The sequence below is a fragment of the Cydia splendana genome, chromosome Z (genome assembly GCF_910591565.1).
Source record: "Cydia splendana chromosome Z, ilCydSple1.2, whole genome shotgun sequence".
In the NCBI taxonomy this organism is placed as follows: domain Eukaryota; kingdom Metazoa; phylum Arthropoda; class Insecta; order Lepidoptera; family Tortricidae; genus Cydia; species Cydia splendana.
The window spans coordinates 16,837,987-16,852,957 of record NC_085987.1 but is presented as its reverse complement, the minus strand read 5'-3'; the positions used below and the strand labels follow the sequence as shown (position 1 = coordinate 16,852,957).

Sequence of the window (14,971 nt, the reverse complement as noted above, 5' to 3'; positions counted from 1 at the left end):
CCTCGGCCATGGGGACTGGCGAGAGCTATCGCAAGACCGGGAAACATGGTGTGTTTTGTTTTGTCTTTTCTCGAGGCCAGGATTCACATAACCGTAGTAAGTAATGTTAGTATTCAGAAAGGGAAATGGGGGGAGTACGTACGTTTGTACCAAAAGGCGATTTACTTATGGGCGGTGGTCGTCCATATTCGTCTTAAGGCGGAAATTAATCTAATGAACGTTTTTGCAATTAGGCTTATAAAAATAAATAATAATTTTATGTTGAAACGAGTTTTAAATAAATAACTACGTAGATGAAAAAGTATAATTTTGCCTTTTATCAAATCACATAATTTTTTTCAGATATTTTGCGTATTAAGTTATCCAAATAACGGGTACAAATAAGAAATCCCTATCACCGTTATCATAGTCTAATAAAACATGGTCTTCCATTCCCAGAGTGACACGGGCCTACGTCACAACAACATGGCCGCTATATATAGCGCTATCGCATATTATCATATAGCGCTGTCGCATGATGACGTAGGCCCGTGTCAGTTAGGTGACCTAGAAAAGACGGGAATGGAGTACCAGGCGGAGTATATTATTATACCATGACCGTTATGAACCCTGGCAGGGTTGACACACTCTTTATTTCATTTATGCGAGCGGAGCTGCGGGCCCGTCTAGTAATATTATACTGACCAATGACAGTGACTAGTGAATCTATTATAATTGGATCAGGCATGAGGGGTGAGGGGAAATGACCGAACGGAATATTCTTATTATCTTTCAGTAGGAGTAGCAGCGAAAGCGCTATTATTGTTTGTCACAGACAATTTTTTTATTCCCCACCGACAATTCCCCACGATTATGGTGGACAACAAATAAATTCGACCAATCTAATAGCCGTAACACACTACCGCACCGCACCAAGGTCATTGTGGGTCGCACCCATAAGTAAGAGGGAGAAAGAGATATCGCTTTCTAGCTCTTACTTATGGATGCGTCCTACAATGACCTTGGTGCGGTCCGGTAGTGTGTTACGGGTAATAGGGTCGGATTGCGTATGTTTTGTTCCTCACGGATGCACGCGAACTTGTAGCACGTCTATAGGATCCTACCATCTAAGCTAGTGATTTATCTTTAGCCCCCATTAGCACGGGAGCTTTTTCAACGCGCGATAAAAAAGCGCTTGAATCTGTCTGCACTCTAAATTCGATTTGACGACCAAGGCTTAAAGTCGAAAATCCAACAACGCTTGATAAAAAGCGCCACCGCTGTCGTGTGAATACATACCACAGAAGAAATAATAGTACTACCGTACAGAAAGGACACTTCCTACAAACCCGAAGTTTGACAGCGATTCAGGGTCGAATCATGCTATCCCTTTCTAATATATAGCACTATCCCTTTCGGCTATTTAGGGTTGTCAAAATTCAAGTGATTATCTTATCTGTGCTCGTGCACGAACAAAGAAGTCAAGTGGTGCCAACCCTAATAATTGCTCGGAGCAATGCCGAGCCGAACGGAGCCGAGTTCGACCGAAGTCAGGAGTGTCTCCCCACTGTACATACATGGTTATCCACTCGGGTTATCCATTTGTCAATATCACAGATCTGCGAAATCGACGATACACTCGCGTTCGCGGCTTCGCGCCGCAATTCGTGCATGAGTGTGGAGCGGGCTAAGCCCCCATTACCACGGGCGCTTTTACAACGCGCGTTAAAAAAGCGTTTGAATGACACAAATGGATACATGTGTATTTAGGATCCTATAGAAGTGGTATACGCGTGCCTTCGTGAGGGACAAAACATACGCATGCGGCCAATGCGACACTATGATTGGTCGAATTTATTTGTTGCTTACCATAATCCATACTAAATTTACAGTGGGGAACAAATAAAATGTGAGACTGTGACAAGGACAAACAATAATAGCTCTTTCCTTGCTACTCCGTAAATTTAGTATCAATTATGGTGGGCAACAAATAAATTCGACCAATCAGAGTGTCGCATTGGCCGCATTGCGTATGTTTTATCCCTCACGAAGGCACGCGTATACCACTTCTATAGGATCCTACCTTCTATGGCAAAACCGTTCCCGAACGCAACTTTACTGCTATGGCCTATTTTATAAAGCTACAAGTTACAATTTATAAGCGGAAGTCTCTTTCTAACCCTATGTGTTAGAACGAGACTTCCGCTTGTAAATTGTAACTTGTAGCTTTATAAAATAGGCCACTGGTTGTTGTTTGTTTAAATTGTTTTTCAATTGTCCAAAACATGAATCTAGTATTTTAACTGGATAAGGCATGATGGGTGGGAGAAATGATCGAACGAGATAGAGTTACACCAAGAAAAGTCTGCAGCGATTTTGATAGCCCACGCCTTCGAGCAACACCGGCTTCCGACACATCGGAAGGGAGGGGCCCAAGCGATATCTCACCGTACAAATCTTTCTGCCATTTTTCGCGGGGGGAAAGGTGCACACAGTCGCACTTCTCACACACTTACATACAAAATCCAATCTGTAATGACGACACAAATACATAGAAAATGACACACGTCAAAGACAAATCTTGCAAACCTCGATCTCTTTTTGTGTACGGACGAGTGACAAGTGTCACAACACGCAACACTAACACATTTTCGTTGAAATATGTTATTGTATTCTGAGAGATGAGAAGTCGGATTTGTTGCTCGACCGATCCGCAATTTGTACTGAGCGAGCAAAATCGATAAATCCAACAATTACATGAGACTAAAATATAATAATTGTGTTTGAATGTAATTAAACGTATGATATGTAAAAAAAATATTACATGTGAAATGTAACACTTTCTTTTTGTAAATTTGATGTCCTCGACCTCTTTTCATAACAAAAAACCGAGCAAACAGGCATTTTTGTGCAGCAGTGTTCACGCGCGCGTCTGGACTCGGTCTAGTGAAAAATCCAAATGCAACTAGTTTTATTACCCGCGCTAGATTAGATTGACGCGCTAATCTTGTACCTCGGCAAGGGGAAATAGTGCGAATGCCGCCTCCCTTCCGTGTTGCTCGAAGGCCCACGCAGTGCAAGTGTTATTTATACGTCATAATTTCATAGATGTTTGATGTTAAAAATGACACTTGCACTGCGTGTGCTATCAAAATCACTGCAGACTTTTCTCGGTCTGACTTTAGTCTTTGTATCTTTCAGTAGGAGTAGCAGCGAAAGCGCTATTATTGTTTGTCCTTATCACAGACTCACATTTTTTTTTATTCCCCACCATAAATTAGTATGGGTTATAGTGGGCAACAAATAAATTCCACCAATCATAGTGTCGCTTTGCCTATGTTTTGTCCCTTACGGAGGCACGCGTCTACCACTTCTATAGGATCCTACCTTTTATGGTCCAAAATAAAAATTGTCAATTGTCAAACGTCAATGTCATATTTGTTTTTAAATACACACTTTGCTATTTATGAGATGTTGTTTGGTTGTCGTGGTATTACGAAGCAATCAATATCGATCTAACTATTGCCATATTTTTTAGAAACTAATTTAGTTTAGTCCTTTAGTGATTTTCTAGTCTTGACAATGGCGCACCAACAGAAAGCGCCGCGCTACATGACTAAACTATTGGATGCACTTGGTTGGAATCAAGGAACAAGAATTCCTCTAGCAAATCCTGATAACCAAAATCTAGAAACCCTCTTAATTGATAGGTGAGTAAATAGGAATATAAATGATTTACGCACACGACTACAGGCTTATTGTTTGGCTATTATTTGTTTACAATTCATGTTGTATTTCTTGCAGACAAAATGAGATACAGAGGCTGAAGGAGGCTCTTTCGCTTCAGGATCAAAAAACCGGCGATCTTAATAACTACAAGCAACATGTGACTACTGAGTATCAGGAAAATACAGTTAGTATTTAGTTTATATATATTTTTTTACATAGTGTTGTGACAAAATAGTTTACTGGCTACATATATTTACTATTTGATTTGCTAAGTTGCTTTAAATTACACCATAGATTACTTACTGGGCATAAATTAATCTTCTACATAAGATCTTAGCAAATGCCAAAACATTTCAAGTTCTCAGTTTTTTTATGGTTGGATTTAACTCTATGCTAAACAAGATTGATTACTCTATTGAAGAGAATAATTACTCTTAACCTCATAAGACCCACCATATAAAGTTTATAAATTTTAATTTGAACCTTATTCTATAAGTAAATTAGAACGAATGTTGTTTGTTTTAAAAAGCAATGAAACAAAAGAAATGCTACTTTATTTGGTTCATGAAAGGTTCAAATTAGATTGCACGATTATGTACATTGTAATGTACATTTAGTCTCAGGGGTTAAGTTTTATTTATATTTAAAGAGACTGTACTTATTCTAGATTTGATGTTTATACTGAGTTAGAGTGTTTAGTTCAAAATCTGTATTAAAATTTCAGCGTCTGCTATTTGCTCACAAGCAGCAGCTGGAGCAAGAGGTGAAGCTCCGCCAACTGTCCGTCAATGATTCTGACAGCCTCGACAGAGATATTACTGCAACCAACAAGCAGAGCAAGGACATCTCTGAGCGGATTGATAAATACCAAGGTCTCAGATTATCCTCCTAGGACTCTATTTGACAGTTGTGTGAAAACCTGAATGTACAGTAAGCTGCAGAGATAGTTCACCCCCCCTGCAAACAAATTTCTTTGCATTGCTGGATGAACAGGAATAATGCAGATTGATACCCTGCTCGTTTTTGCATCTTTTGACGACCGGTCTGGCCTAGTGGGTAGTGACCCTGCCTATGAAGCCGATGGTCCCAGGTTCGAATCCTGGTAAGGGCATTTATTTGTATGATGATCCAGATATTTGTTCCTGAGTCATGGTTGTTTTCTATGTATTTAAGTATTTATATATTATATATATGGTTGTCTGAGTACCCACAACACAAGCTTTCTTGAGCTTACCGTGGGGCTTAGTCAATTTGCGTAAAAATGTCCTATAATATTTATTTTTTTATTTATCTCCCTGCTTTCATTTAATTTTGAACTTTAAAGAATTTACAAAACTAGGGTGTAGTTATTTAATTAATAAAAATAAAATATTCAATAATACGCAAGAATTATTTATTGACATAAATAAGTGTTGTAACGTCAGTGTCATCAGTATCATCTACTTAACATAAAATTTTAAGCTTGATTATAGCTTATACTTATGTCAAATTGTATAATGTATTGCATGTATCCATGATTGGTGTTACTTTCCTTTTTACTTAATAGTAAAATTGTGGTTTACAGCTAGCATAGCACGCCTTCTAAAGAAAGCGGATGCTCTGAAGAGCGAAGTTTGTGGGGAGCAAGGGGCACTGCAGGAATGGCGAGCGCAATTGGAACGGAACCACGGAGACATCACTGCTATTGAACAATTCACCAAGCAAGATATTTCCAAAGCAAAAGTATTTACGCAATATAAATAGGCTACAAATAAATAAAGTCCCTCCTTTTTCTGAAAGATAGTATCTTACAGATCTCCAATTTGAATTATTCTCTAAGATAGTAACAAATTTGCAGACTATAGCATAACTGTCTGTCAGTCTGATTAGAAGTGTTTTAAGTTTATGAATTTAAAGCTTGAAATACACATGCCTTTAGCTGGCTCACTAGCATAACAGCGAAGGAGCTGTTATGCTAGTGAGCCAGCCAGCCAGTGCCAGTGAAAGGGCACGTGCCACCCATTGTCATGTGTATACACTAACTGGCCTTTTTTATTGTTTCCCGCCATGCTTCTCTATTGTATTCTTTGCTTGAGTGATAGTGATAGAGGCAGATAACGAATTGAAAGTCCCACCTCTTAACGCTAGGCCACCAGCGCTTCAGTTCTATATTAAAAAAATAAGATGATGAATTTATATTACTGACTTCAATTTTAATTTGATTTTAGGCATTGGAAACTAAGAGACAGAAGTTAAAAGTAGAACATGACCATATGCTAGATCGGCTGAACCAGCTTGTGTCAAATCTGAGTGCTGAAGAAAGGGCGTGTGAGCGAATATCTGTACAGGTAAGTATATTTATTATCTCCTAGGCTTTAAGTCAATCTTGATCTTAATTTCCTAAAAAAATTATGTGTACCTAAGTCCCCAGATTTTCTTGTTATACCTAATACTTATAATCTGCTTACATTTGTTTGAAATAAGTTTCAAATTTATTAATATGGCGTCAATCCTATATCATATAAGTATAATTGGCATGTGACGAAGCTAAAATTCTTTTCTGTAGAGTGTAGACCTATGTAACCATACGTTACATCATAATTTCATGTAACATTGTCTTTTTTTTCAGGTGATGGAAGGTATGGAGCAAAGGAGGCAAATGATGGTCATGTGGGCATCTGCTGTCGAAAATTTAAGGCAACGGGACACGGATATTAGACACATCAGAGAGGTAGGTCCTTTAACTTGTCTGCCCATTTCAAGACAAAATGCGATTGTGTTGAAGATAGCAAGTCATTTAATTGGCTTCTTTACCAGTTGCTTTCACCCTGGAACGTTTATTATAAAATCTGTCTGCAAGTTATTGTTGTTAAGGTTTGGGTAGCTAGGTAATCTAAATATTTACTTTGAAAGGATTACGAAGTGTTACAAGTGGAGGCGAACAACATAACGGACAAATGTCGCGAGCAGCAGAGGTTCTGCGACCAGCAGGCCAGCAATAACGCGGAGGCGGTGCGGGCCAACACGGGCCTGGCGCAGGAGCTCTCCAACCTGCGGCTGACGCACCAGCAGCTGCTGGACCTTAACGCGACTCTGCATAGCAACGTGAGTCCCTATTAACCGCATTTCTAAGACCAACACTCTTCTGACTGACCATTGGTGTACCCTATCTTTTTACAATAAGGTTTAGCAATAGGGTATTTTCCTACTAGTCAAATCAGTTACTTTTTTAGAACTGTCAAAACGATTTGCTAATATGGAATTTATATGAAACATTACATCGTGACCTCACGGTCAACTCACCTACTTTTTATATTTCTATCTGATTTATTAAATAGAACTTGTGTTTAAAAATAACTCCTATCTGTGTTTTTCTAATAATCATCTGGTGCTTTATTTCATACATGGTGTAAACTGTAAAATAATTTATTTTTCACGCCACTGTTCGGAAATGTGGCAATAGATGGTCTAAAACCAAGCTGGAAAGTAGGCAATAGCTGTAGCACCTGAATCACCACTACTACAATGTTTCATTGTTATCATCATCTGTCATTGGTGACGGTTCGCTACAGCAATGAGTATCATTTAAAACATAAAAATCAATAAAAGGTCTTTTTTGGCGCAACTTTTTCCTTCAAAAATAAAATTAGGTTATTTATAGGAGCAATTTCTTGTTAAAAAAAAAGAAATGTCAAAACCATTCAGTTCATTTTTTTAACAATTATCCATTCAGTTCACGCTTAAGGCGTTTTTAGGGTTCCGTACCCAAAGGGTAAAACGGGACCCTATTACTAAGACTTCGCTGTCCGTCCGTCCGTCCGTCCGTCCGTCCGTCCGTCCGTCCGTCCGTCCGTCTGTCACCAGGCTGTATCTCACGAACCGTGATAGCTAGACAGTTGAAATTTTCACAGATGATGTATTTCTGTTGCCGCTATAACAACAAATACTAAAAACAGAACAAAATAAAGATTTAAATGGGGCTCCCATACAACAAACGTGATTTTTGACCAAAGTTAAGCAATGTCGGGAGTGGTCAGTACTTGGATGGGTGACCGTTTTTTTTTTGATTTTTTTTTTGTTTTTTTCTTATATGGTACGGAACCCGGAAAAACGCCTCTTAAAAGTGATAAAAAAAAGTAAAAAAGGCGGGATCTGAAAATATTTACTAAATTGGATAGTGTAAATTGTGTTTGACTAAAAATACAAGAAACACGTATCTACGCTCGCTATAAAAATGAGTTCTAGTGAAGAAAATGATATTCTTACGCTTACGCCTACCGAAATTCAAGAGACAGCACAGGCAGTGGCTAAAAAATTGCTACCAGAGAAATCGCGGGCAAGTACTTATGGTTATGCAAATATTTTCTTATTTCCTCGCAGTCGTCGTGAAAAGCACTATGTAATGCCTCGGCCGGAAACGCTAAAGATGGACTCGTATTATTTGAGGGCCTCCACTAACGTGTCGGCCCTCAAACGCACTCGTCCATCTTTTAGCGGTTTTCCGTCCTCTCCTACAAATTATTTTAGGAGATGCACATGTTCTACGAGGGTTAAAAAGGACCGTAAAGAACTGTTTTTGCTTCATCCTTCTATCCGAGGTTTTTTGCGTCAGTTTTGTGCATTAATTTTCGCACACCTTGGCCTCAAGCAAGAGCAGTCGTAAAATTTCTGTAAAAAATGCCACATTTTTAGTTATTTACAGTTTATTATAATCCCTCGTATTTTATTTTTATAAATTTCATTAACATTGAATAAGATCTATCGAATGACACCAATTTCGCCAGAATCGGTTAATGGACTGATGAGTAATTACTAAATAAACACTAGGGGTCGTAGGTTCATTACATCTGGTTTTTTTTTACTGGATCTAAAATTTTGAAAAAAATTAGTGTCCGACCGAAACATGTTTTTTTGCCGAAACCGAAACCGAAACCGAATGTTCGGCTTTGGCTCTAGTTTCGGCCGAAACCGAAACCGAAACCGAACCTTTTGTAGACTTGTTAAAATCGTTTAAAAAATGTCATAAAACCGCTTTTACACACATATTATGGAGCTGTCAACACCCAATGTCCTTGAAATTGATGTTACTTAAGCAGTTTTTTAAGAAAATTACTAGAGTTAGACCAAGGTAATTTTGCAACGATTTTGATAACACACGCAGTGCAAGTGTTATTTTAAACGTCAAAACTTCTATGAAATTATGACGTATAAATAACATTTGCACTAGTTGCACTGCGTATGCTATCAAAATCATTGCAGAATTTTCTTAGTCTAACTCTATTCATTCACCAGTCAAGCTAACATGTAGATACAGGGTCAACCAAAAACGCGAGCGCAGCGAGCGCGAAAATTTTTGTTAAAATATCGCAAGGCCGGGTACCGATCTTCACCTGGGCCTAAAAGTCCGAAGTGCCCCAGTGAGGCGAACTTTCATGCGAAGTCAAAGCCGTGCTTCAGGCTTCAGGATAAGTAGTTGAGCACAAACTCCAACCAATGTCCATTGTATTAAAAAGCGAGATATTTCCTTGAGCGCTGGTGGCCTAGCGGTAAGAGCGTGCGACTTTCATTCCGAAGGTCGCAGGTACAAACCCCGGCTCGAATCCAATGAGTTTTTCAGAACTTATAGGTACTTATACGAAATATCATTTGATATTTACTATTTGCTTTTCGGTGAAGGAAAAACATCGTGAGGAAGCCGGACTAGTCCCGTTAAGTCCTAGTTTACTGTCTGGGTTCGAAGGTCAGTCTGATGGCAGTCGCTTTCGTAAAAACTACTGCCTACGCCAATTCTTGGGATTAGTTGTCAATTGGACCCAGGCTCCCATGAGCCGTGGCAAAAATTCCGGGATTACACGAGGAAGATGATGAGTTTTCTTATTATTCCTTTGCCCAGGCCCAGTAACATGCGACAGTGCTATCCCATTTACTCCGATACAATTAGACAGTGTGCGCGTTATAGGTATTAACAGCCTCTTAAGACTGCGTCTAGTGGCGCCCTCATTAGTGGAATTGTGTTTTGATAATAAACCAGTTAATTACTGTACCTATACATGAATCAGTATATGTAGGTACATATTAATATTGTTGTCCTACTTATTCCCCAACTTTTGGTCTTTGTCACATAGTTTAGTTTCATAGTACGAAGTACCATTTCGTAAGTTTCGGCCCGGCCGAAAGGTTCGGCCGTTTTTTGGCCGAAACCGAAACTACAGCCGAAACATGATTTTTTGGCCGAAACTGGCCGAAACCGAAACCGAAACCGAACCTTCGGTCGGACACTAAAAAAAATACCTACACAAAATAGTTTTTTACCTATAGATATGACAGGAAAACCTATTAGAAATGTGCAGTCAAGCGTGCGTCGGACTTAATTACTTAGTTTTTGATCTGACCCCTACGGGTTTTTAAAGTCATTTCATTTACGTTCCACATAAAAAAATACATTGTTAAAAATTGGGTAATGTACGGAACCCTTGGAACAAGAGTCCGACTCGCACTTGATCGGTTATTTTTTTATTTAAATTGTTTTTTAGGGTTCCGTACCCAAAGGGTAAAAACGGGACCCTATTGACAGCTAGGCAGTTGAAATTTTCACAGATGATGTATTTCTATTGCCGCTATAACAACAAATACTAAAAACATAATAAAATCAATATTTAAGTGGGGCTCCCATACAAACGTGTTTTTTTTGCCGTTTATTGCGTAACCCTTCGTGCGCGAGTCCGACTCGCACTTGGCCTGTTTTTTGCCTTGACTTCTGGGGCGGCGAAACTTATTGGCCCGGGGCGCCAAATTTCTAAATACGCCCCTGCCTACAATGTACTATTAAATACAGTATATTAAGGTGGTTCTACTTGCTCGAATTTCATACAAACTTTCTTGTTCACTCACTACTATTCTGTAGGGTGTCTTCACTTGAATACGTAATGTTTGGGTAGTATATATATTTCTTACTGCGCCAAAGTAACAAAATACTAGAAATTGATTGATATTTTTAAGAAAATAGCCTTTGAAAATTAGTAAAATTTTGCCCCATTGCTTGTTTGTGTGAGTGATGCTTATAGTATGGGTGTAATTCTAACATGACGACTTCTTTGACAAGCAATGATTTTTAATTTATCAAAGGTGTAACAGATGGCATTTTAAAACCGGAACACAGGTTACCTGTGTATTTTGTTTTATCTTCACTCAATAGAGGGTGATAATTTTAATGCACAAAGCATGTTATGAGTATACTCATTTAAGAGTCTCCTTTTTCTTATATAATTTCATTCCCAGATGTAATATAACTTATATTATATATTAAAATACATTTATATAACTATACATTTAATAGAATTAAAGGTCAGTCCAAACAATCATTCGCGTAACGGTCGTCCACCGAAAAGCCTTGTGAATTCTGTTTTCGTCTCGGCAGAAATATAAATAATGGTCTCTGGAAGCCTATATTTATTCTTACAATGATTTTTAAACTAAAGTAGCTATATTTTTCTCAAAAATATATATTGGGAGCAAAATGTCATCTTCTTGTAAATAAACAAGATTCTATATGTTCTGCTTGCGCATAACAATAGTAGATTGTTAACCAAGGGATAATTTCTGCCGAAATCATCAATGATCACCTCGGCAGAAATGATGCCTTTCACCCGAGTTAAACACTTCGCATACAAGGAAAGTAAAATGCATGTGCTTTTTTTTAAAGATGACTAAGTATAAATAGTTTTTATAGTATTTTTTTAGGATACTTTCAATTAACAATTTAGCCAAAATTCAGAATGTCAGAATGGAAATTATATGAAAAATCCATTTATACCCAAATTTCAATTGCTTATCGTAAAAAAAATCGTACTTGGAATTGGAACCAAAAATGCTCTAGTGCAGAAACTTATCATTTTCTGCACAACTTTTAGAATAACAATGACCCTCTTTCAAAGCATGAGAAATGAAAACGGATATTTCTTGTTTTCTTTGCAAGCATTTTTCTCTCAATAATTTAATCAATTTGCAGCATAGAAAATCGTCATAAATGTATAGGTAATCATAAATATCAAAATATAAAAGGACATACATTTTTAGAAGATTTCTAGTTATTCCCCGGGCGACGTTGCCAAATGGTTTGAAAAGGCAACATGCTCGCAACGTTCGGATGTCGGTAAGTCAACAATGAAAAATTCTATTTCAAACTTGATATTTTTGACAGTAATGGGTTACTTAAATAAGAAGGCATGTTTCGCCCGGATCTACTATGGTCAAATGGTCTAGTGGCTTCTAGCTATTGAGTATAAGGTCTAAGTTGAACAGCGTTGCCGAGTTCAAATCACGAACAAAGACTGAATTATTTATGTTTTTATTTATTAATTTTATTTCTTTTTTTTTGCTTTTTATTACCGTATGCGACTGGCAAATATCAATGGATATTTCAAAACAAAAAATGTTTTAATTGAAAAACAGATGATAATGATACGAAAAGTTTAGTAGGAAATACAATATGTAATATAAACAAAAAAATATATAAACTAAAATTAAAAACTACATAAAGCTAAAACTAACTACAACATAAACTAAAATTCAAAAAATTCTAAATATGTATATTTATTTGACAACTTGAATTACAGAGGGGCAGTACCTACAACAGTGATCCCCACTAGGTTTAGCCTGTAACGTGGGGATCTAAGCGAAATACAAATTATTATTTCGTACATAAGTTCCGAAAAAGTCATTGGTACGAGCCGGGGATTGAACCCGCGACATCCGGATTGAAAGTCGCACGCTCTTACCGCTAGGCCACCAGCGCTTCTATGTGCAACCATATATAGGCAAATAAATGAGTTCGCATCCCATCATAATCACAATATTATATTGTGTTTACTTCCCCAGAAATGTGACTCACACGCCAGCTTACTTAGTAGTGTTTATACTACATACTAAGCTAACATTAAAAGCGTTTTTGTAATTTTAGGTAAAATAAATTGCATCATTTTCAATTGATAATAAGAATAAAAACTAGTGTCCGACCGAAACATGTTTTTTTGCCGAAACCGAAACCGAAACCGAATGTTCGGCTTTGGCTCTAGTTTCGGCCGAAACCGAAACCGAAACCGAAACCGAAACTTTTGTAGACTTGTTAAAATCGTTGTAAAAATGTCATAAAACTAGTGTCCGACCGAAACATGTTTTTTTGCCGAAACCGAAACCGAAACCGAATGTTCGGCTTTGGCTCTAGTTTCGGCCGAAACCGAAACCGAAACTTTTGTAGACTTGTTAAAATCGTTGAAAAAATGTCATAAAACCACTTTTACACACATATTATGTTACTTAGCAGTTTTTTAAGAAAATTACTAGAGTAAGACCAAGATAATTTTGCAACGATTTTGATAACACACTCAGTGCAAGTGTTATTTTAAACGTCAAAACTTCTATGAAATTATGACGTATAAATAACATTTGCACTAGTTGCACTGCGTATGCTATCAAAATCATTGCAGAATTTTCTTGGTCTAACTCTATTCATTCACCAGTCAAGTTAACATGTACATACAGGGGAAAAAAACGCGAGCGCAGCGAGCGCGAAATTTTTTGTTAACAATATCGCAAGGCCGGGTACCGATCTTCACCTGGGCCTAAAAGTCCGAAGTGCCCCAGTGAGGCGAAGTTTTTTGTCAAAGCCGTGCTTCAGGCTTCAGGATAAGTAGTTGAGCACAGACTCCAACCAATGTCCATTGTATTAAAAAGCGAGACCGCAGGCCGAGCATGGCGCAGCGAGGCCAAAGGCTAAGCTGAAGTAGAGGACATGTGGAACACAAACTAATGGTAAATTGAGGTAAAAAGAGAGGCTAAAGTGATTTCTATTCTCTTGCCCAGGGCCCAGTAACATGCGACAGTACTATCTCATTCACTCCGATACAATTAGACAGTGTGCGCGTTATAGGTATTGACAGCCTCTTAAGACTGCGTCGACCGTCCAGTGGCGCCCTCATTAGTGGAATTGTGTTTTATAATAAACCAATTAATTTCTGTACGTATACATGAATCAGTATATGTAGGTATTAATATTGTTGTCCTACTTATTTCCCAACTTTTGGTCTTTGTCCGAAGTACCATTTCGTAAGTTTCGGCCCGGCCGAAAGGTTCGGCCGTTTTTTGGCCGAAACCGAAACTACAGCCGAAACATGATTTTTTGGCCGGAACTGGCCGAAACCGAAACCGAAACCGAACCTTCGGTCGGACACTACATAAAACCACTTTTACACACATATTATGTTACTTAGCAGTTTTTTAAGAAAATTACTAGAGTAAGACCAAGATAATTTTGCAACGATTTTGATAACACACTCAGTGCAAGTGTTATTTTAAACGTCAAAACTTCTATGAAATTATGACGTATAAATAACATTTGCACTAGTTGCACTGCGTATGCTATCAAAATCATTGCAGAATTTTCTTGGTCTAACTCTATTCATTCACCAGTCAAGTTAACATGTACATACAGGGGAAAAAAACGCGAGCGCAGCGAGCGCGAAATTTTTTGTTAACAATATCGCAAGGCCGGGTACCGATCTTCACCTGGGCCTAAAAGTCCGAAGTGCCCCAGTGAGGCGAAGTTTTTTGTCAAAGCCGTGCTTCAGGCTTCAGGATAAGTAGTTGAGCACAGACTCCAACCAATGTCCATTGTATTAAAAAGCGAGACCGCAGGCCGAGCATGGCGCAGCGAGGCCAAAGGCTAAGCTGAAGTAGAGGACATGTGGAACACAAACTAATGGTAAATTGAGGTAAAAAGAGAGGCTAAAGTGATTTCTATTCTCTTGCCCAGGGCCCAGTAACATGCGACAGTACTATCTCATTCACTCCGATACAATTAGACAGTGTGCGCGTTATAGGTATTGACAGCCTCTTAACACTGCGTCGACCGTCCAGTGGCGCCCTCATTAGTGGAATTGTGTTTTATAATAAACCAATTAATTTCTGTACGTATACATGAATCAGTATATGTAGGTATTAATATTGTTGTCCTACTTATTTCCCAACTTTTGGTCTTTGTCCGAAGTACCATTTCGTAAGTTTCGGCCCGGCCGAAAGGTTCGGCCGTTTTTTGGCCGAAACCGAAACTACAGCCGAAACATGATTTTTTGGCCGAAACTGGCCGAAACCGAAACCGAAACCGAACCTTCGGTCGGACACTAATAAAAACATATAATCTATAAAACTTTTTATAAATTAATAAAAAATTAAAAAAATTAAGCACCGTATGTACTTACTCTGTATTGATACTCTAGCTAAAATTGAT

General features: G+C 38.2%; 1 protein-coding gene across 2 annotated transcripts in view; it reads left to right on the top strand.

Moving 5' to 3' along the window:
- Positions 1–3,439: 3,439 nt before the first annotated feature.
- Positions 3,440–14,971, top strand: part of LOC134804736 (coiled-coil domain-containing protein 39-like) — a 38,171-nt gene continuing 26,639 nt past the window's right edge. The window contains exons 1-7 of one of the 2 annotated variants that reach the window (XM_063777937.1): positions 3,440–3,689; positions 3,784–3,892; positions 4,433–4,580; positions 5,273–5,430; positions 5,916–6,035; positions 6,317–6,418; positions 6,601–6,792. In XM_063777937.1, coding sequence (XP_063634007.1) covers positions 3,562–3,689; positions 3,784–3,892; positions 4,433–4,580; positions 5,273–5,430; positions 5,916–6,035; positions 6,317–6,418; positions 6,601–6,792 — 957 coding nt within the window. In that variant the 5' untranslated portion in view covers positions 3,440–3,561. The remainder of the gene's footprint in view (positions 3,690–3,783; positions 3,893–4,432; positions 4,581–5,272; positions 5,431–5,915; positions 6,036–6,316; positions 6,419–6,600; positions 6,793–14,971) is intronic. The other variant, XM_063777938.1, reaches the window with a different exon arrangement.